The following is a 22739-nucleotide window of genomic DNA, read 5'->3' as shown; positions in this document are numbered from 1 at the left end:
CTCACCGGCGTGTGGCTTAAGTACGGCTGAGCGGACGGGAAGCCCTGTTTTCCACACCCTATGGTCGTATGTAACAGGTTAAGCGTTGAAGGGAATTATAGAACGAACACGAGGTAAAATCAAGTGTGGAAATATGGGCGAGTGTGACATGTGTGCACATAAGGGGAGAATGGGGTTGAATATCGCCCTGTGTCGTGTCATGGCCGACTGTGTTGGTCCTACCAGTTGACATGGGCTATAATACTATATCGCCAGCCACTTGAAACACTTGCAAGATTGGGCCCTTAGTATTTGCATCTCGTCACTAGGATAGATTTATCTTTGGAAATTGGGTTGGCCACCGAAAATTCACGGATACAATTCACGTGTAATATATATTTTATGAGGGAATGACATTGCAGGTAGGTTTCGTACGTTAGGCACTTGATCCCAGAGGCCGGAAAAGCGTTTAGTAAAGCATTGCCGTATGTATTTGCGCTAGTACTAGAGATACATAGAAGTATGAAACAGGAGGGGGAAATGAATAAAATAGTGCTGTTTAAGATGCTCACCGTATCAGCGGTCTAGAGCTTGCGCTTGACACTATAATCACGTTAGTTATGAGAAGTAGATGTAGCCCAACGGGGACACATACCATCTGCCAATAAGCTCCCTTTCTGCGCAACAATTCATGATGCGTTCCGGACTCAAGAATCATCGATCCCTGCCCGGACGCCCCTTCCCCAAAGACAAAGATCGCATCAGCTTTCTGAATGGTTGCTAGTCTGTGCGCCACCGCAATAATAGTCATGTTTCGCTTGCTTGCTAATCTCTCCATAGCACTTTGTACAAGACTTTCCGAGTGGGAGTCCAAACTGGATGTAGCCTCGTCAAGCAGAAGAAGTAGCGGTTTCCGGATCAGGGCTCGCGCAATGCAAATACGTTGCTTTTGCCCACCACTCAGAGAGGACTGAGCGTTGACGCCAAGTTCAGTCAAGAAGCCATCTGGTAGGGATACTATGAAGTCGTAAATTTCGGCGTCTTTGCATGCTTGAATCATTTGGTCTTCCATGGTCGGGCTATTGGGTGCTTCTAGACCGAGAAGAAGATTCTCGCGGATGGTGCCTTCGAAGAGTTTCGGCTCCTGGGCGACGAGTGACAAAGCACTTCTGTAAGAGGCAAGTTCAATGGAACGGATGTCTCGGTCACCAAATAGGATCGTTCCCTGAGTGCAGTCATAGAAGCGCTCGAGTAGTGAGACAAGGGTGGATTTTCCGCAGCCTGAAGGTCCGACAAATGCCACGAATTGACCGCTCTCAATGGAAATATTCAGATTAACGAATGCCGGTACCTCGCGAGTAGAATATTGGAAAGAGACATTTTGTACTTCAACAGAGGGGCTGGGGGTATGCTCTGACGAAGAGAGCGGCCCCGTTGGAACATGCTGAAGCTGTCCCTCGATAGGTTGCCGTGCAGTCAATATGCGATTGGCAGAAGCCTTAGCCTGGGCAATATTTGGACCAAAACTGAAGAACTGCCCAGCCGATTGGCCACCTTGGATGATAGCAATATAGACGACGAAGAATGCAACTGGGTCATATTCACGGGAGGCGAGGAGCTGGCCGCCGTACCAGAAGGCGAGCGCCATGGCACATAGCTCAACACTGTCGGAAAACGCAAATATCAACGTTGCGTACCACGCCTTCCGGGTGGCCTTTTGACGTTGATCTTTCAGCAAATTTGAATATCTTTCCAAAATTGTATCTTCCATGGTCAGAGCAGTGACCGTTCTGAAGGCCCGGACTGCCTCCGTTGCGAACTTGGAACTATCGGCATAAACTGCTGCATTTAGGGTCTCAAATTTGATCTCATATCGAATGCGCATGAAGGCAGAGAAAAATATGAATGGCATGGCGGCAAAAAAGGTGACAGCCGCTAGCTTCCATCCAAACGCGAAGGAGATCGAAACACATCCAACGATGTTGAAGATCGAGATGAGAGGGAAAACACCAGTGGGACCAAACATCTCCTGTAACTGTTTTGAATCAGTGGAGAGTCTGGAAATCAGACTACCCGAGGAATTCTCCTTGCGGTCATAGTAACACACTGGGTTGGACAAGATGTTGTAGAAATAATCCATCCGAGCATTGGACACGACAAACTGAACAGTTAGCCTTGCTTGGAATTAGTGAAGTATGTAGACCCACCATCGAGATCGAATTGGATGAAAACCCTAGCATGAAATAGAAAATCGCCATGGCAAGGGCGAGGATGAAAAACATCAATGCCCAGAAGTTTGCAGCGTCCACGAGCTTCTGGCCAGTGAACTGGAAAACCTGTACAAGTCTGGCAAACAGCCAACTTTGTAGGGAAAACCCGGCTATTGTACCCTGTAAGCTTATATCTGGGAATGTGGGGGAGAGCGTGGTGAATACTTACATCCTGCTCCCACAGCCCCGATCAGTGTGAGTGCATATAAGAGCCAATGGCTACGATTTTCATAAATGAGCACCCCAAAGCTGTGGAAAAAGCCAAAGCTTTTTTCAGGATCAGGACTATCATGGCCATTTTGGTCACTGCCTTCTTTGGTGCTGTAATCTTGAGCCCTGACTTCTTCTTTCTGCGAAGCCATCGAAATTGGCACGTCGGCATCCATTAAATCTGTAAGTGGCGCTAGCTGTTGCGCATGAACCAAGCTATGGTATATCCCCTCCCTGAGTAATAACTCATTGTGGGAACCTTCTTCGGAATTTTGGCCGTCTTTCATGACGATGATCTTGTCCGCGCGGCGGACAGTGGACAAGCGATGTGCGATCATGATTGTAGTTCGATCTTTGGACACACGATCGAGCGCTGCTTGTACGATCTTTTCTCCGTGGATATCGATCGAGCTGGTTGCTTCATCAAGAATGAGAATTTGGGGTTGACTGACGATGCTTCGCGCAATGGCAATCCTTTGGCGCTGTCCGCCACTCAATGTGATTCCACCTTCCCCAACGGTGGTCGAGTAACCCTAAAAATAAAATCATCAGATGAGATGAAAATGCAAGGAGTGCAGTGAAAAGGGTGTAACGATACCATTGGAAGGCGGTCGATAAATTCATCTGCAAAGGCTTGTTTGCAGGCTGCGGTGATGAGGTCCATCTTCACAGCATCCATATCATTCTCCCACTGCGATCCGATCAGACCAAACGCAACGTTGTTGTATATTGTATCATTGAACAAAAACGGCTCTTGCTGAACAAGTCCGATCTGGGATCGCCACCACTTAACATCCAAGTCATTGATGTTGTGAGCTCCCACATGGATATGACCCGATGTGGTCTCTTCTTCTTCTTCTTCTTTTTCGGACTTAATTTGATACCATCGCTCAATCATAGCGACAATAGTGCTTTTACCTGAACCGGAGGGACCTACCAGAGCCGTAGTTTTATTCCGCTCGAATATCGCATGAAATCCCTTAAGTACGGTCATTTCTGGTCGAGTGGGATAGGCAAACTTCACGTTCTTGAACACAATATCCGCATGGGATAACTCCGGGTCTCGAATTCCTGGTGGATCGTCTTGCTTGGAGTCAATAACACCAAAAAAGGCACCGGATGCACTAATGGCCTTCGAGATGGCCATCAATGGCCCTGCAATACCTCCCAAAATAGTGACCACGAGGAGCACGGAAAAGAATACCCTAACTGATTGTCAGAACACGGCATCACAATTATTCAAAAGATAGGATAATCATACGTGATCACGGTATTAATGTTCGCAATGTGACCTTCGCGATACAGCTTCAACCCAAACCAGAAGGCCAGGGAGAAGCTGACATACATAGCGAAGAAGAGCATTGCAAGGTGAATTCCACTGACCAGGGACATACGCAGGCCACGTTTTCGTGCTTCCTCGACCCAATGGGTATACTTTTTGAAGAGTGGTTGTTCAGCATTGAGAGCGAACACCGTCCGAATAGAGCCAAATACTTCTGCGGCGAGGGCTGCATGCTTCTCGTCGGCTTTGTCGACATTCTGCTGCGCTTTGACCAAAAACGGCACTGTCAGGCTAAAGCCTACGATCACGAATACAATGGCGGAACTAACAACAAGCGTCAGTGCCCAGGAATAGCGAAATGCGATGGCGTAAGCTGCAATGAGCAAGGCAAGTGACTGGAACAGAATGGCGAGCCGATCGGAAACACTTTGCTGGATCGTATTTGACAGTGCCGTGATCGCATGTGTGACAGTTCCGACCGACATCTCATCCAGCTTGCTCATAGGAAGCGAAAAGAGAGCCTGGGTGTACTCTAGGCGCAAGGCCCCCGAGGCGCGGAGGCTGGTTAATCGAAAGCAAATCTGTCTCGTGTGAGTAACAACGGAGCTTTGGGAATAGAAAATCACAGTACCATGGATATATATGTTAAACAGAACTTTCCGACAAACAAATACACAATATACAAACTATAAAGAGACAGTAAGCTCGCTGCCATGAGAAATGGAGTGCAAAAGATTTACCTGTTTTGATTGACGGAGGACTTGAATGATTGCTCTGTGATACCCGACCCCGGAATAAAGTACTCATTGAAGTTGCCGACCAGCTGGCCAAAGACAATATTCATCAACGGAAGAGCCTGAATTTTCATTAGTTCATCTTGAGTACATCTCGAGATTCGCTCTCAACGTACAACTCCCGAAGCCATAGCACAAACTAGCCCCAAAATCATAACATAAATACCCCCGTGAGAGGCACCATACGATAGAATCCTCTGGAGGTGTGTGAGCAATAGTAGACAAACCCAGGTCTATCAATGAATCAAAACCTACCGCATAGCTACCGAGACTTGCTGGTTTGGCTGCCTCATCATTTGATTTCACCGAAAGAGCAACCACGTCTGGATTGGTGATGTGGTTATTCTCTGGTGATGTTGGTATGTCCTGCGTTTCGACGCGATGCTGGGAAACTGACGGAGGCATTTTTTTCACGTCAGCACAGCGCTTTGAGAGAAAATATAATTTTTGTCGGACTTTTGCACCATCGTCGGAGCAGTGGTTTCATGTGTAACTGAAAAATCGAATATACGTGTGAGAACCCCCTATGGACCCTCGGATACGAGATAGGCACCAGCAAGGCATCAGCCGCTCAAAGTTGTCACGGACCCTCTGATAGGTGTTGGTCGGGTTCGGGTTCTCCGCTAATTTTAGTCCGACCCCTATTGCTAATTTGGGAAGCGTATTGTCCAAACATATGATATGGGCTCAATCGATAATAAATATATACATAGATATACATATACATATGGCGATTCATGGTAGAATGCAAACAAAGAAGTGGAATCGCAGGAAAAGAAGAAGTCTCTTTGCTAATATGCCAATATTAGATGTAGTTAGAGTTTACTCCATACGTAATTGTTCACCACGAAGGCTTTGCTTCAAGTTCTGTGGCTCTTGGCAAGCCATACCACTCCACACCGAAGGCGCGTGTGCTACAATTTGGCTCCCCGGCAATTGATTCTTGCATCCAACATCTCAGTACGCTGATTCAACAGAGCGAAGAAGGCACGGAGCCCTTCGAACTGGGTGGTGTTTGCTCGTTTTCTGGTTGCAATTGGGTCAGCTCCAAGTGGGCGCACGGTTAGCTGGGTATTATTTCCGTGGAACACGGAACCCAGCTTGAGCTTATGGTCTCAGGCTCTCAGCTACTGAGACTATGGATCAACGTAGCGTTGAGCAACTTGAGCTCCTGTTGAAGAAGTTGGTTGCCACCATTCAGTTGTTCTCGCAGTTTATGCAGTACCGGTTGGCAACAGTGACTAGCAGGATCCACACATGAAGACCTTGTCTTGCCTCAACAGCGGTGCCGTGAATTTGTAGATGGGTGGGAAGAGGTGATGATCCTTTGTGAGATAGTAGCGAGTCAAAGGATGGACTGGTAGACTGTACAATGAAAAGACCAGTCAAAATAATTTTATATGTTTTATATGTTAACAGTTTAGCACAAAATTGTTTATCTTGTTGCAGTGAATTTAAAATTTGAACGACTTGTAATGGCGATATTATTTTTGGTGACCTCTCCACCCGTGGCTAGATCCCATTGTTTTGGTACCGCCTTCCTAATTGGATATGTCCGCCTTCCGAAGTTGACACCTAGTTTTTCTTATCGCTGCACTTACCGCCTTCATATTTGACAGCAGAAAGGTATCCCGAGGTCATATTTTAGCCCCGGGGGGCCACTGTTGCCGGCTCTAATCGGTCGGCCCCGCCTAGGCCTCTAACAATCGCCCCGGGGACGACCTCGGGAGACCAGGCGGCTGACTCACTCACCAGCAAATCAAAAATGTCGATGTTTCATACTTGCAGTGGTGTAGAATATGTGAGGAGTCTATCGAAGCAATAGCCGCTACCATGGTGTGGACAGGTAGCTAGATCCTGCCTTTCGAAATCTCGGGGCTCTAAGTTTTTTTACACTACAGAGAGGTTTAAGGGAAGGTGTATAGAACCTATGGCAGACTAAGACCTCATCCATAGTCGCTGAATTAATAGCTGATGGATAGGTTAGGAAGGAGTGTTGAGTAGTAAACAGATTAACTAGAACAAATAACCTTAGTAAATATGCCCTCTTTGACCGACACCTTCGTTCCTCATAGTCTCTATCCCGCTCCACTCATCCCCATGCCCTATAAACTGCGAATTTTTATCCACCCAAAATAATGCATCGATACCATGGAGCATTTCTACTGCGCAGAATTGTATATAAGAATATGTGTAGATTTCATTTTGGAGTGGTCGTTGCTCCCGCTGGGACTGGCCCCGAGGAAGCCGGGGTCGATGTGGCTGTTGGTCCGGCTTTTGTGGAGCATCTTCCCTTGACTGTCGTTCTGGCTATCGCGGTCCAATCTTTGTATGACGTGTTGGGCGCATTTTTCAGGGTAGCGGCCCAGATGTTGTGTCCATTATCGTGATAATTGAGGGTGATATTAGAGGGACAGCTGGGGTTCCCCGGAGCGGGGAAGGCCTGAGCCCATCCTAAGTCCACCAGACCTGTGCTCGTGGAGGCATTTCCACTCGCGCTGCCCTGGGTCCATTGCAAACAGTTTAAGCATCTGAAGATCAAGGTATAGTGTGTTGCATTTATAGTGGACGAAATTTGGGTTAGCTCGGCATTCCCGGTGTAGACGTCCGGCATGTGGTAGCCTGTGGTGTAACGGAAGGACGTGAGAATGGATCCCCTATAGGGGTAGGCCAGCAAGAGAAGGGAATTTGTCATTGTACCCCCGAGCGAAACACCACACCAACCGGTGGAGGTAGTATTCTGCGAGGAACATAGCTGCGAGACTGCTTAGTAAAAAATACGGGCAGAGCGGAAAGTACAAAAGGCGGACAGAACCACACACCAAATAGCCGATAAATTCGGTAGCGTCTGTGGTGAGAGCATCGGATGGCAGAGCGATGCCAAAAGTGAACCCTCCCTTGGATAAGGTCTCTGAAACAGTCCAAGTATCAAAAGTGATGCCTGTATCCGGGTCTGTGTATGCCACTGGAGTCCCGCTCTGAGCCACAGAGGTTGTTAAGACTGGATGAAACTAGATTAGCTAGTGATTCACCCATCTCTCAGCAGGAAGAGGCGAGAGCTTACACAGCGTGACGGCCGCAACGGCGGCAAAAGCATGGGCAAAAAATCTCATCTTGCTATTCGTCTTATGATTTCAATCGCAGTGTCTAGCATGCCAGTATTAGAGAAAGTTTTATGCGCCCACAAACAGGGTGAATAGGCATCTTTTAACATTGAACACCACTTCCCCCTCCCCCCCCCCCCGGTAATGACTGTTATCCGAATATGATTAAGGGTGGCAAAAGAAATGCGGGATTAGACACGCATTGAGTGCAGGGCGATATCGGAGGTGTGTTTCCGTTTGATTGGAATATATAATAAAAGAGGGCACAAGATTCTACAAAATGACAATAGCCCATCTGTTATTGGTCGATCCCAAATCATAGGGCTGTAGCCATCGCAATCGCCGTAGCGGGGGGAGGTGGGGAGGGCATAATGATTTGATAGCTCCCCGATGAACGGCCGACTGGTGAAACATCAACGGGGGTTATGAGACGCTAGCTATCCTCCTTGTCAACCTCCGAAGTTGCGACTAACGATCAATGGATAAAACAAGGCGGCGATCATTATGTACCCATCCTCCCTCCCTTGTCTAGTTCCCCCGGTAAAGGCCCGATAAAATGCAGCACTAGCAACTCCAAGCAAATGCGATTATCAATCGCCAATCAGTTAGCTAACTAACTAACTAACTACCAGTTTATCAATTACCAATTACTAACACCAATTTCATTTCCATTTTTCTTCCGCTACTTTACCGTAATCAATGGATGGTATTTTTTGCCCTAAATTATCACTAAGTTGGACCCCAGACCATGTGGTACATAGGAGTGAGTGGCTTGTATCTTCTTGGAGCCAATGGAGCTGTAGGACGAGAAAGTGCTGATAGAGAAAGTTGAAGGGTTAGTCAAAACTATCTATACAGTGAGTCGCCGTAGGGTTATTACGGACCCACAGCTTGTAACTGGGCAACTTGAAAGGTCAAGCTGGGCTAGGTCCTTCACCGAATTAATACCAGAAAACTGCACCGTGGTCAAGGGCAAGAGCTAAAAGACCAGCTGCGAACTACGACTCTATAATATTCCTAATCCCGATTCCGAAGCCAAGAGAAGTAACCTAGGCGTGAAAGTTGGTCTAAGCCCCCCTTGACTGAGGCTTGTCCTTATACTTCACAATTCGGGTTTAGATTGTTTTAGGATCGGTTTCCCCTAACCCAGTTTGACAGGACTGCCAGCCAGATAGTCTCTCCCTCTTCTTCTTTTCCCATTCTTGTTCAGCAGTTAGCACTTCCAATACAGTTGCATTACTTTCTCTCTTCTCCTGGCTTCTTCTCAGATTGTTTTTTAACCAATCTTGATTCACTTGCCACTCTACTTCCCAGTAGGCTGTGAAGGAAGGGAATGAAACCAGGTCGATATATTGTAATAAGGTTCAGCTGAAGTACAAACGTTACACTAAATTATTCTCCTTAATTGGTATCTAAGGGTTCTCTCTTCTTTTATGAGCTGTAAGAAAAGAATCAGTATGAAAGGACACTTCAGCAGTTTATGGGCGTACAGGATATTCAGGTATCAGATAGTAGTGCTTAGCGTATTGAGGTGAATAGGCCGAAGAGTAGGTCGGCAGATGGGTAGATAGTAAGAGACAGGAGTTATGGAGAGAACTCCCGTCGACCATGCCTGTCGCCCACTAGCTCAGAAGACTTTCGATTGTGCCCGAAGAAAATGCATTCGCCCCCTTCATCGTTTCGCAGGGGCCGGATATAAGATGCAATCCAAGGTCGCCCTCTTCATCATTGCCTTTTGGCCGGTGCTACGGCCACATTGCTCTCGACTGAAATTGTACATGTAGGGTCTGCGGTTGAATTCCGAAAACGACTACCAAGCATAAACGATGAGAATAGTTTATAAATGAAATTTAAGGCGGGTACAACTAATCTGCATGTCTCTAACGCAATGCAACATCGGGAAGTTTGCCTTATCCACTTGGAAAGCTAGCAGTTGTGGAAATGTGAAATCTTCATAACTTGATGTGACGCTCACGAAGAATACAAAACAAGGAGATCCGAGCCACGGGAGATATTCCCCGTTTTAGCTTGCTCTGCACTAGCGCTCAGACCTAGTGCTTATATTACAATATCTTCCACAATCGGGACTCCGGTCAAGGCTTCACATCCCTGCATCAGCCTTCTCAATACACCTCTCTTTGTATAGCTGTATTATGCAACATGTAAGGCCTATACTGCAACAATTCTATGCTCATATTCAGGGCCACCCCCGATTTCGTCCCCGACCCTGGTGACAAGAAAATTTCTCCACAGTGCTTGATGTGATGCTCAGAATCAGACCTGGGCTCCACGATCTTGCCATTGGATCCTGTCCGGAACTGCTTTCGCCAATAAGAGATGCAATGGATGGTGTGCCACTGGACGCTTATATGGACCAAAGCCTCAGGGCGATCTCCCAAGGCCGCCACCTCGTTGGGGTCAATCTGGATATTACATTCCCGATTGGCGTAGTATATCCAAGTTCCATTAGAGCCGTCTCCCATTGTGTTGAATTCTTCCTCTAATTCATCGTCGCGACAATGCTCCGGAAGGCACGCCATTTCGAGCCCGTCGAAATCTGCAACCGCGGGATATTGCCTCTGCGACGGATTCTCCAGTCGCATCCCCTTGGCTCAATGCTAGAGGAGATTCGGCAGAGTGCGAGGTGAAAAGGTCCTTACTAACGGGTTGGATATTCCCGCTAAGTGGAGGGAATACAGTGGACCCAGGTGCATCGTTTTTAGTACTTTGAGCCGGCAAATTCCTTGGTTCATGGTTCAGCTCGTAACACCCGATGGTCCATTCAGATAGGTAGTGTGTTCACGAATGGGATCGATATTTCCATATAATTTCCTAGGTAATCCCCACTACGGTCGCGATGGCTGTCGGAGGTATGTAATTGGGCTACTATCTTCGCGCGCCATTTAAAGTCTAGTGCCACAGGTCCATGTAGATGTTGTCTCCATCGTCACTATAGACCCGTCATCCACCGTGGCGGCAGATATATGCTAGCTTTACGTTAGTCTATTTGCCCTCCGACGCCGCTTGGTAATGTTTCTTCCCACCTTTCTGATGGCTGGATGACATTGAGACCGCGCGTCATTCCGCAACTTTAGGTGATCATCGCCATGTCTATAGCACACTAACCCTTCTCACTTTCACGCGGCACTAAACTAGGGCGATTCCAGTGATTTGTAATATATAAACTCCTCCAATACCTAAGATGATACATACGACCATAGGGTGTGGAAAACAGGGCTTCCCGTCCGCTCAGCCGTACTTAAGCCACACGCCGGTGAGTTAGTAGTTGGGTGGGTGACCACCAGCGAATCCTCACTGTTGTATGTTTTTGTTTTTATTATTGTCTAAACCTAGATAGAAAGGAATAGTCGGCCTTGTTTATTATGTCTTTTCGGATGTATTTGCAGGCAGTAAAAAGCATCAACTATGCAAAGTACTTTTCTATCTATATATAACTTTCGACCTAACGGTTCCCTATAGCTCATATATTATCCTTATATATCCTCAATAGCTAAGCAGACAGTAAGCAGTAGTTTGCATGGAAATACACATTAAATCCTTCTCAGGAATACCATCACATCTCCGGCCCGAACGGTGTCGCCTGGTTGGACGAGTACCTTCTCAATCGTGAAAGACTCATCAATGCCATCTCTCTTGTCCCCATCGTAGGAGACGGAAACTTCCATTTTCATTGCCTCAAGTATGACAACAACTTGAGCAGAGCGGATAACATTGCCATCTACAAAGTTGACCTTCCACACGTTTGCATCGAGAGGGGCATACATCGTAAGAATATCAGGGTCTGGTGATCTTCTGTCAGTATGCTGCAATATTGATTCATTTACAAAATCTGGAGCTGACCTTCTCTCAGGAGCGCCATTTCATCAACGGGGACGTTGTTTTGCGCTTTCTCGGCGATCCATCTGTCCATTGATTCTTTTTCCAAGGCTAACATTTTTACCTGTGCCGTAGCTTGGCGGGACTTAAATCCCGCTACTTCGTCTCTAGTTTCCTCAAGAAGACGGTTGTGGGCGCTCATATCGAAAATGGCGTCCTCGTACTGGAATTTGTAACAACCAGACCGGAAAAGCGCCATATCACGCTCAAGCTCTTCCTTGTGTACTCGATAGAAGGTAATCTGGTCGAAGTCGCGGAACAGACCTGGCTGACTTGGCGAGAAGTCGGGTTTCACTCCCAATTGGTCGAAACATGGAATAGTTTGGCCCGTCATCTGGTAACCTCCGGGGGAATCAACGGGATAGATGCTGTTAAAAGTAGCATGTTAATTTCGTCAACTTCAGTAGGATCCATGGATGAAAAAAAAAAAAAAAAAAGCTTACTTCATGCATGATCCACCCCAGCTGACACTTCCTTCTGGGGTGTACACCCGACTAGGGTTCTGCTTGGGACATATCAATCGGTAGCGGGGATCAACTGGCAGACAGATAGTATCGCCACAGAAGAACCCGACACAGATCGCCATGAATTCGACTGAAAGGAAAATATCAATCAGTTCATCATATGTAACCCCATTTATATTAGCCACGAAGTCCATGTTATTGGGTAAGAATGGAGCATGTGGTCTTTGTGTCTCTATGTATCGCTGGATGGCTTCTTGTTGAGCCGGGCTTTCGAAGCAGATGGGAAGACGGAACTTTCGGCTTGGGACTTTTGAGCTGCTGAGATCTCCAACGGCTTTTTGCAACGATACCAAAAGGTTGACAAGGTTGTCTTGGGGGAGCCTCAGACCATCGTAGTGGATCAGGAGCGCTTTATTCCGGATTATTAGTCCAGGTCAAAAACAACGCTGTAGAGGGTAACTCACAATTGCAGCATCCGGTGGTCTTGTAGATTGCCCGTCTCAAAAGTTCGTCACATGCTTGAGAGTCTTGGAAAGCCTGGTCCAATGCTGTCACACGGCAGCGATGATTAAGATTGAATTTTCCATCACCGAACTCGACCAGCAAGAACTCATCCCCACCCTGCCAGCGACAGTTAGAAATTGATGATTATAGTAACCTGAACTATCGCTTACCTGTCTAAATGTCATGGAAATCCCAGCTTCTATCAGTTCGGTTTGGTAAATCAACGCCTTTCCCCAGTTGCCAGAAACGGTTGATTCTGGCAACGTGGAAGCGAATATTGGCTTGATGATATCCATATTGCACTGGCCGGCTACAAGTGCGGAAACACTGTCCATAAATTGTTCCAATTCAGCACGAGCACGAAGAGCATCTTTCAATGATACTCTGCGGTATTGAATAGTGTCGCCAGATTTCAGTTGACCCATACGCCATAGACTGGCTTTCACAATCGTCGTAGAGGAAATGAAGCCGCCAAGATCAGGGGCGTCAACGGGGAAGATGCAAGGACTGAAATGGTCAGTTGAGCTAGTAGGATCAATGTCAAGAAATTTGCCATTGGGGACTTGCCTGTCTCCTGTCCAGTTCAAAGATCCGGTTGGGTACCCATATTCAATAACGTTGCTAGGGTGTTGCCCACCCTCGCCCCCATCCTCTCTTGCCCATCTAGGGGTAGGCCCCACAAGACGAATGCCACCTCTTGTGGCATTATGCGAGACATCCCTGAACTCAAACAGTTAGAAATCCCTTATAATACCTCCTTCTATCTACTGGTAAGACATACCAGACCGTGTCATAGATCATGTCAATATCTTCGCATACAATATATCCCTCATCGTACGGCCCAACCATAGCATCAATTTCCCAGTGGTTGGAGTATATAGGACGCAAATGGGCGGGCAGTGATATCTCGGGCTCTCCTTCAACTGCATCGAGCTTTTCAATGTCTAACATATCACCTGGAGCGAGCGATCTTCCTTGATATCCACCAATCCCAAGTAGAGGCGATGTTGATTTTGATCCAAAGTATGGCGCACTGCATATATAGTTAGTTCTGGTGTCGAGAAGAAACATTGTTTTATAGCTCACATTGCCGGAAATCCCCCAAGAACAGCGAGATATGCTATCAGTAAGTCAGCAGACTAAACCCGGAAGAGTAAATATTGTGAATATCGTACCTCGGCATCCGCCGGATCCATTTACCTTCCCAATTGATAGCGTTTGACCACGTTTGATATAGAGCCGTGTCCACATTGACACGTCGGCCCCATCAAGTGTGATATCCATTGGAGCACCGCATACAGAGATGCATGCTGGAGCTAGAAAACGTAGTTCCGGTCCTTTCAATGTGATCTCTAGGCCTTCGGTGCCGGAAGGATTCCCAACCAAAATATTGGCAACTGCAAGCAAGATATATTGTCAGAACTCTTTGCACGTAGAAAAACAGAAAATGCACGTGATGGGTGTACCTTGAAATGCCAAAGGGTCCTGATATCTGTATGTCAGCTGATGAATTGGTTCGATCCTTAGGGAGTCTAGCTCACCATTGGCCCTGCTTGTGGAATTCCTCGCCCAGCAGTTGGACGTCCTGGATAGTCTTGAATTGTTGTATACACACCTGGTGATATGACATCAATCGCAACGGGAGTAAACTCGAAATCGGCCAAGAAGTTAGTCAACGTATGCCCCGAGCAAAATCTATCGGATTGAATGATGGCGTTCAAGAATTTCAAATTTGTCGGTGGTCCGCAGATTGTCGAGTGCGACAAAACATCACCCAGTTTTTCAATGGCTGCTGTCCGGTTGGAATCATGTACCATGACCTTTGCGATCATAGGGTCTACGGTTGTTCAGTTAGTCTATATCTTCATATAGCATCTTGCGTTAAATAACAGACCATAATATGTGGAAATTCGAGTTCCTGTAGCGACCCATGTGTCAATTCGAGTGCCGCTCATCTCCTTCCATTCAACATGTTGAAGCAATCCAGGGGATGGAGAGTAATTTCGAGCTGGGTTCTCTGCATACACACGAGCTTCAATCGCACAGCCGGAAGGCTTGTCTGGCTGCAAAGATTCCAGATATCCCTTGTCCAGACCTCCGTGATTGCACAACTCCCGATCAACTTGTTGAAGCATAAGCTTCACAATATCAAGGTTGTAGCAGAGCTCGGTGATACCATGCTCGACTTGAAGACGAGTGTTCATTTCCAGAAAGAAGAAATCTCCCGATACGTCATCAACTAAGTATTCGACAGTGCCTGCAGATCCATAGCTAATGGATTTGGTCAAAGCAACCGCTGCAGAGGTGAGCTTCTCACGGAGACCTGGGTGCTTTTCCACGAACGGGCTGGGGCACTCTTCGACAACCTTTTGATGACGGCGTTGAATCGAGCACTCTCGCTCTCCGATATGAATTGCATCTCCCAGACCATTGCCAAAAACCTGTACCTCGATATGATGACTCTCGGGATAGTAACGTTCCATAAAGACACCGGCATTCTTGAACAAAGTTTCTCCTCGGGAGCGGACTTGTGTCAAAGACTCTCTGACCTCTTCCACTGATTTGCATATCATCAAGCCCATACCACCACCGCCACCTGTGGCTTTTAGCATAACCTGTATAAAATTATGGTTAGTAGATATTTTTTTTAACCTACGAACAGTTAAAGGGAGTAGTACGGGATATCCCAATTCATTTGCCGCTTCCACGGCCTCGTCTTCTGTGACGAGCAGTCCCTGCGTCCCGGGAACAATCGGGACACCGGCTGCCACAGCGATCTCACGAGCGCGATGTTTCAACCCGAAGGCTTCAATTGCTTCGGACCGAGGGCCTACAAAAATCATCCCAGCATTGGCGATAGCTTGAGCAAATTCCACATTCTCCGACAGGAATCCATATCCCGGAATAATGGCATCGACTTGATTGGAACGGGCGATTTCGATAATTGAATTTCTATTAATCCATCATCTTTTCAGCTCTAGTTTCGTAGTGAAATCTTTTTTGGCAGTGAAAGGGACGAACCCGTTGATGTATGCGGTAGAATCGTCACCCGGTAGTAGGAAAGCTTCATCTGCCGCCCGGATATGGTTTGAGGTTGCGTCGGCGGCAGTGTATATTGCGATCGTACGGATACCTAGCTCTCTATTGCAGACGAAGAGTTAGCTGTGCTGCTTCTGACAACGGGCACTTTGCTTACTTGGCTGTTTTGATGATGCGAACGGCGATCTCACCGCGATTTGCGATCAGCAAAGTCTTCAATTTCTCCATTGTGACAGCATTGATATCGACTTCTGGGAATTTGCAAATAGATATTAGTATACCAAACTCCATTCGGCCGAGGTTCACCTCCAGACAAGCTTATCACGGTCTCCAAGTCTCCAACATGAAACGCCAAGTGTTGGGGTAATTAACGTGCATCCGACTGGCTGGAAAACACCGGTTATCTCGGGGACTCCTTCATAAAGGAACCTGGATATCCCCGGATCGGATCATTTGGCTTATCTTTCGCCTTTCATGTCTTCTCAAGCGAGAGAACACAAACGGGTGTACCAGGTATGTGGGCCGTAACCCCTCAACACCCCCGCATTTTGTAGCCGATCCTCTCTGACGCTGTATCCAGGCTTGTGAGCCTTGTAGGGAGAAAAAGGTACGTTGTGAGTTGGGATCGGCCGATTGTCCGAATAAACCACCTTGTGCGCGATGCCGTAGAGAGAGCAAACAATGTTTTTTTGCCGCATCGAGGATAAGAAAGACTACCTCCACAAAGCGGAGAGCGCAATCACCTCTTGTTCAAGAACCCAGATCGCAAAACGCGACTGGTGTTCCTGGTTTGGCAGTGTCTCACGGCAATCTACCTCCTGTTGTAGAGGAAGAGAGTCAACCCTTCCCGGAAGATGGACGTGCTGCAGCTGCTTTGCTCGAGGGTCACCCCCGAACGTATCATGACGCATTGACATTGCTATCAGAGGCTTGTGAGCACAGTGAGGCCCGAAAGGAGTCAACTAATGGCTCGCCGCCGTCCAATACTCCCCTAAGCGCCAGGCCAAATCCCACTGACCGAGCACTGGGGATTCATACCGATACAGCCACCAACAAGGGCACCGATGAGGCTCTACACGCTTGGTCCAACGTCCGTTTTGTCCGTGGTGGACTTTTCACAGCGGAGGAAGCTCTAGACATGGTTGATCATTTTTATAACTTCCAGTCAGCCTTCTCGCCCGTTGTGCCGGAATCCTTTCGCAGTCATTCCCAGCACGCGACGCTGATCGAGGAGGAGCCCGTATTGACTATAGCGATATTGATGATTGGATCGCGTTACCGAAAGTGGACAGGACCGGCTGCGGTTGCACGTTCCTATATTGTTCATGATCGGATTTGGAGATATTTACAGGGAATGATTTCCCAATTGTTTTGGTCGGAGGACCTATTCGTAGGTGAATTTCTTTCTCTCAAAGACCCTTTTCCTAGTCCTAGGAGAGGCCCGCGACCGACATATATGGACAGCTGGTCGCACGGGTTCCGCACGTTAGGGACGTGCGAGGCATTGTTGCTGTTGCTAGATTGGCATCCTCGGGCTCTCCACTTTCCACCCCCCGACGAGGATACGTCGTCAATCGTGATCCCTGAGCCGAAACGACCGCGCAAAAGTGCTAGTACCACTGGATACTACGGGCCCGGGTCCGGACATGACTGGCTCGCTCGATCAGATCGCCTATGCCACTCTATGCTTTCCACTGTTTTGATGCTGGCAACCGAGATGGGTATTTTCTGCGAGGATAATTCATTTTGGCAAGATGAAATCAGAAACGACCATCTGAAGATGGCTCGTGACCAAGAGAGATTTCACCGTATACGGTGCTTGATATGGGTTTATGCGACGCAACAGCCGGGTCGACCAGGTAGCTACCCCCTCGACAGATACACCCTATGCGACACTTTTGAAAGAACAATACTAATAAGGAGTTTGGCATACGGTAGGAGGGAGGAATCCAGCGCAATGCACTCCCACAAAAAGCCCAGGCATGAGGAATGATGATGCGACGGAATGCTGGATGCGCGTCGCAACTATCACGAAGAATGCAAACGACCTTCTCTTTGTATCGCCAAAATATACAGGGGAAATTATTCGCAATGGGCAATACCTTCAGATTGTTCACAGCCTCGAGCCACTTCTAAACGAATCAATTGTCGAGTTTGATTATGCCAAGTGTATGTATCAGCCCTGAAGCTATGTAAATCAGCGCTTATTTCAGTGTAGTGGCAAAGAAAACGCGAAATATCCTGAGCATCGAATACGAGTACGCACAACTCTGTGTTTTCGGCCTTGCTTTGCAGGCTGTAATCAGCCGAAATCGCCGTGATAATATAAGTTCTAGGCAAGAGAGATGCTCACGAGGTACTTCACCGGAAGAGGAGAAATATCTGAGAGGAACTGTTAGGGCTGCTCGGGCTATACTTAAAACGGTGTTGGATGATCTAGTTCCTCATGGAAGTTTAACGTATATCCCTGTTCGATCATACTCCAGGATTCTCGGTGCGACTTTGATTCTTCTCAAGGTAAGTGGTCCTCCGTCGCTCTTTATTGTCCTTGCCTTTCTTTTTTTTCATTGCTCTAAATCGTGGAAACAGTGCTGTGCGGCCGGAATTAGCGAGATCGACGTACCAATGTCCCTTGATCTGGTTCGGCGAGTCGCTGTTGGCCTTCGTAACTCTGCAGTCGATGATACGCACTTGAGTACGCGCTGGGGCGATCTTCTCGAAAACCTCGCTAGTAGGCTGCAGTCGCGCCTAGCCCAACCACCCACGCCGGAAGCGTCTTTTATGAGGCCCCCATCCTTAGCAACTATGTCAAAAGATCAATCTAACGCCTCTCATGTACCTCATGCAATACAGCCATCGACAATACATTATTCCCCTCAAGATATACAGACTCGAGTTAATCTTGAACACAACCATATCTTGGATCTCAACCAGTCGAGTTCGCTTGATGCTAAATATGACACACAGTTCGATGGGTGCTCAATGTGGTGGGAGGATCAATTTTCTCAGGTGAATCTTAATTACATGTCTTGGTTTCCAACTTTGGGTCTTGTGGGTGGAAGTGGAAGTGATCCCCTGCTTTCAAACGATTCCGCTGACGGTATGTTCGAAAGTGCTGGATCAACCCGTTAACCTACTTGTATATAACTAAGATGTAACTTTGCTTCCATAGTACGATAATAGACCTCTCATGAGTCATGCCTTTGAGTAAGTGACCTTCGTCCACTTCTGACATTTTATAATGCCAATTGAAAAGGTGCGCTCAGTCGCAGGTAAATATTGTGTGACGTCCTATTCGATCGCATATTTTGTCGATCCTTGACTCAAAACAAGTGGAAGGTCTTGGGTTAATTTAGTCCGGATAATACAGGAAAGCAGCTTGGTTCCGAGCCGGGTCTCCAAAAGGTGGACCTATTAACGAACTAGTAGCATAAGTTAAGCAAGATCCGAACTGTTTCAACTTCAACCCGACTTGATTTGTATCCTTTTATTCTTCATCTTTTCCCCTTTATAAACCCAACCTGAATTACAAAATTTAAAAAAGTCTTCTGAGAAACTCTTGAAACATCCCACTCTCATACTGCCAATATCACCCACCAATCGAGCACCAATTTCCAGCCGCAGTTATGGGACCTATCAAGCACAAGGCTCTGATCAACGTCGATCTCGGTGAGGGGTTTGGAAATTGGACAATTACTTCAGATGAAGACTTGCTTCCGTTCATTGACCATGCCAATATTGCTTGTGGATTTCATGCCTCGTATGCCCTTTCCTTCTTCTGTCCGACTTCCTAAATTGTGACTGCCAGTCGGTCGGAAATATTACGGGAATTTACCTTAAGATCGTGATTTTGACTCAAACATCTTTCTATTGGTAGTGACCCCCTCATAATGATGGAAACCGTCCGCAGCTGCAAGAAGCACGGCGTGAAAATTGGAGCACATCCCGGCCTACCAGATCTCCAGGGCTTTGGTCGTCGTGAAATGAAACTTTCGACGGACGAACTTACTGCAATCACTATTTACCAGGTTGGAGCACTCAAGGGGTTCTTAGACCAGGAAGGAGTACCCCTTCACCACGTCAAGCCCCACGGGATGCTCTATGGTATGTGCTGCAGAGACTATGAGACTGCTATGGCCGTCTTTAAGGGCATCCCCAAGGGCGTCAAGGTGTTCGGGCTTCCAGGTACTTGTATGGAACAAGCCGCCAGAGATTTGGAGCTGGAGTTCATCGCAGAGTTTTATGCGGATGTCAAGTACAATGCGGATGCTTCTCTCCTGATCGAGCGCAAAAAGAAGTAAGTCATTCATTTCTGTCTTCTTGTTGTTCCTATTATTTTCTAATGCAATCTTGCTTTCACTGTTGCAGGGCTTGGGATCTTGCTGAAGTCCGAAGACGCGTAACACAGCAGATGGAAACATGCACTGCTCCTGCAATCAATGGATCGACCTGTGAACTACCCGTCAAGGATTATCCCATCTCCATCTGTTGTCATTCCGACGTTCCCGGGTGCTTGGAGTTGGTGAAGGAGACAAGAGCCGCGGTCGACACGTTTAACAAGACTTACTTCCCCAACAAGTAGATTGTTATATATAGAAATGTATATTATTTTACGTTTACTGAATTGGAAAAGATTTTTTCCTAGATTAAGATGGGGTTCTCTTGTGCTGAGATCAACGTCTTTGCGCGAATGTATCATTCTGTTCTTTGTTTTCCTTGACGATAAGCCAACTGGTGTAAATCGTTGGAGCTTAGTATCTCATGTTGTTTTACTACCCCAAATACCCCAACCAAGGTGACCCCAAATAGCTTGGAATGGATGCTGACTGGCCATAGGTCGGATACCGGGAAACGTCGTTTGGAGTCAAATTGAAAATGGAGAATCCGACTGGATAGTCACTTCCTATCTTGACATTTAAACTCAACTCCAATTCAGTAGCCAACTCCATGCTCGTCGACCACCCAGACCCATATTTAAAGTGATAACGTTAAATGGGAAAGGGAGCGGCCATGCGTTGCGGGGGTATCACTTGGCGGCTTTCCCTCCTTGTAATACGGTGAGTTAGGTTTCAACAAAAGCCACCATCGGTTGGTGTTAGTTCGGTTTTATCCATGTTCTCCAGCCATGTATGATAAGGCATTTCCGAAAAGCTCTGTAGTTAATTGAACACTGTATCTTATAAAGTTGGAGAAGTCAGATAAGACAAACCTATTAAAAGCGATCATTTCTTGTTTTTATATTTGAACTCAAGTTTATACCCCAATCGAAACAAAGTACCGCAGAAATATATATACTGAGTACCCCTGAAGAGCTGAGTCGTCTCGAGCGAAGTAAAGATGGATGATCCTCTTCCCATTCCCGGAACGGTCCAGCAGGTGGATGTAGACCACACCTTGCGGCTGAGACACAATAAAGAGCAAGAAGATATCGTCCTGATTCCTCTCCCAAGCTCTCATCCTGATGACCCTCTCAATTGGTCCCGCTACCGCAAATTTCTAAGCAGCGCCTGCCAAATGGCCTGGTGTTTCTTCGCCGCTGCTCTCATTAGTGGTCTGTCATCCTCTTATCTCCTGATCTCGGAAGACACAGGTATTTCTGTGGCAGATCTCAGCACAGGGAATGGCCTCCTGTATCTCTTCATGGGATGGGGCACCTTGTTGACTCAGAACCTTGCGCAGGACTTTGGTCGTCGGCCGGTCCTGTTGGTTGGCATGCTGGGCTCATCGCTGTTGCAGATCTGGTCTGCGTATATGAAGTCGGTGGGTGAATGGTACGCCAACTGAATTCTTCTTGGAATTTTCATTTCACCCCAGGAAGCCTTGATCGAGCTCTGCATTGCGGATATCCACTTTGCCCATGACCGAGGCTTCCACATGGGTATTTATAACTGGACTTTGTGGTGCGGTGCATTCATGTCGCCTATTGCTGGTGGCTTTGTTGCTGAGAGGTTCGGTTGGAGATGGATTCAATACATCCTGGCCATTATTTGTCTCTGCTTCACCGTTGTAACATTCTTCGGCTTTGAAGAGACGATGTTCTTCCGCCAAGTTAATATTCAGGAACCGATGTTTTCATCCCCCAAGAACATCAGCGATCTGGAGGGCTCCATTGATACCGATCGCAAAAGAGTCTCCGAATCCAAAGAGCCAGAGTGTCCCGACATCACCCCTGTCGTCATGGAAGAGACTTACGAGATTAAAACATACACCCAGAAGCTGAAAATGTGGGGATTAAGACACCCTTCTCAGCCCTTCAATTTCTTCCGGTCCACTCTTCTTTCCTTCCGTCTTTTATTCTTCCCCACGAACATATTTTCCGGCCTTCTCGTGGGAAGTATTCTCGCATGGTACAATGTTCTAGGGGGGTCCTTAGCGGAAGTTCTAGGCGGTGCCCCTTATAATTTCACCACGGAGCAGATTGGTCTTACCTACTTTGCCAGTGTGATAGGAGTCTCGATTGGATGCTATTTCAGCGGCTGGCTGAGTGATATCCTTGCAATCAAGCTGGCCAGAGGAAGAAAAGGTATCAAGGAGCCTGAAGACCGTCTCTGGATGTTCTTGATTGCCCTCGTCGCTCATCCTCTGGGGTGCATTCTTTATGGTGTTGGAGCAAGCCACCACATTCCATGGATCGGAGTCGTCATCGGAATGGCCTTCATCTGTATCACTCTACCGATGGGATCTGGCCTAGCCATTACCTACATTATTGACAGTCAAAAGGAGCTGGCCGGAGAGTCAATTGTGACTGTTATTTTGATCCGTAATACAATTGGTGAGTTGAAATGTCTTGCCAAGATCTATCAATATTCTTCAGTGATCTGACAATACTTTGCTAGGTTTCGCTTTTGCATACGCGGTCAATCCCATGATAACGAACATGGGACTGCAAAATACCTTTATTCTGATAGCAGTGTTGGGAATGGTTTTCTGGAGTGGTTGTTTGCTATGGATCAGAATTGGAAAGTCGGCTCGGAGATCCATTGCTAAATCCTACTGGAATCTAGTTGAGACCCACGGACTTGCTGCCCACTAAGCTTGTTTTTGGGTCTTTTTGGAATGAATTTTAGCTTTCAGGACGACGGCTAGTATCGCACAAAATCCTACAGAGTAAATATTTCAGTGATCATTCTATGCTCTTGCAGGGCAACAGGCGGATATTACCTCTTGCATTAGTATAGAGTATTGATCATGCAATC

The 22739-nt window shown here is 47.1% G+C and overlaps 6 protein-coding genes across 6 annotated transcripts; 3 read left to right on the top strand and 3 right to left on the bottom strand.

The window, feature by feature from the left end:
- Positions 1 to 555: 555 nt before the first annotated feature.
- N7537_010027 (ABC transporter ATP-binding protein) lies at positions 556 to 4940 on the bottom strand (the record flags this gene model as incomplete). The annotated part of the gene is made up of 10 exons (XM_056901081.1): positions 556 to 582; positions 635 to 2140; positions 2187 to 2359; positions 2419 to 2992; positions 3058 to 3664; positions 3721 to 4322; positions 4373 to 4427; positions 4482 to 4597; positions 4652 to 4732; positions 4791 to 4940. The coding sequence occupies 10 exons, from the start codon at positions 4938 to 4940 to the stop codon at positions 556 to 558; spliced, it is 3891 nt and encodes a 1296-aa protein (XP_056749749.1).
- A 1795-nt stretch (positions 4941 to 6735) lies between these two features.
- N7537_010026 (cellobiose dehydrogenase) lies at positions 6736 to 7648 on the bottom strand (the record flags this gene model as incomplete). The annotated part of the gene is made up of 3 exons (XM_056901080.1): positions 6736 to 7290; positions 7358 to 7536; positions 7600 to 7648. 3 exons carry the CDS (start codon positions 7646 to 7648, stop codon positions 6736 to 6738), a joined length of 783 nt encoding a protein of 260 aa, XP_056749748.1.
- Positions 7649 to 11190: 3542 nt separating this feature from the next.
- On the bottom strand, positions 11191 to 15771 carry N7537_010025 (bifunctional urea carboxylase/allophanate hydrolase; the record flags this gene model as incomplete). Its single annotated transcript, XM_056901079.1, has 14 exons — positions 11191 to 11441; positions 11501 to 11904; positions 11980 to 12409; positions 12465 to 12621; positions 12675 to 13224; positions 13286 to 13537; positions 13591 to 13624; positions 13680 to 13901; positions 13971 to 13989; positions 14046 to 14341; positions 14399 to 15119; positions 15183 to 15456; positions 15526 to 15645; positions 15701 to 15771. 14 exons carry the CDS (start codon positions 15769 to 15771, stop codon positions 11191 to 11193), a joined length of 3801 nt encoding a protein of 1266 aa, XP_056749747.1.
- N7537_010024 (uncharacterized protein) lies at positions 15716 to 18675 on the top strand (the record flags this gene model as incomplete). The annotated part of the gene is made up of 6 exons (XM_056901078.1): positions 15716 to 15898; positions 15969 to 16056; positions 16299 to 17402; positions 17482 to 17712; positions 17762 to 18060; positions 18133 to 18675. 6 exons carry the CDS (start codon positions 15716 to 15718, stop codon positions 18673 to 18675), a joined length of 2448 nt encoding a protein of 815 aa, XP_056749746.1.
- Positions 18676 to 19169: 494 nt separating this feature from the next.
- On the top strand, positions 19170 to 20125 carry N7537_010023 (uncharacterized protein; the record flags this gene model as incomplete). The annotated part of the gene is made up of 3 exons (XM_056901077.1): positions 19170 to 19303; positions 19421 to 19840; positions 19912 to 20125. 3 exons carry the CDS (start codon positions 19170 to 19172, stop codon positions 20123 to 20125), a joined length of 768 nt encoding a protein of 255 aa, XP_056749745.1.
- A 755-nt stretch (positions 20126 to 20880) lies between these two features.
- Positions 20881 to 22576, top strand: N7537_010022 (uncharacterized protein; the record flags this gene model as incomplete). Its single annotated transcript, XM_056901076.1, has 3 exons — positions 20881 to 21303; positions 21358 to 22315; positions 22380 to 22576. The coding sequence occupies 3 exons, from the start codon at positions 20881 to 20883 to the stop codon at positions 22574 to 22576; spliced, it is 1578 nt and encodes a 525-aa protein (XP_056749744.1).
- Between the last annotated feature and the right edge of the window lie 163 nt (positions 22577 to 22739).

This window comes from Penicillium hordei (assembly GCF_028827395.1).
Source record: "Penicillium hordei strain IBT 12815 chromosome Unknown utg000005l_segment0_segment0, whole genome shotgun sequence".
Taxonomy (NCBI): domain Eukaryota; kingdom Fungi; phylum Ascomycota; class Eurotiomycetes; order Eurotiales; family Aspergillaceae; genus Penicillium; species Penicillium hordei.
This window is presented reverse-complemented; position numbering and strand designations above follow the sequence as displayed.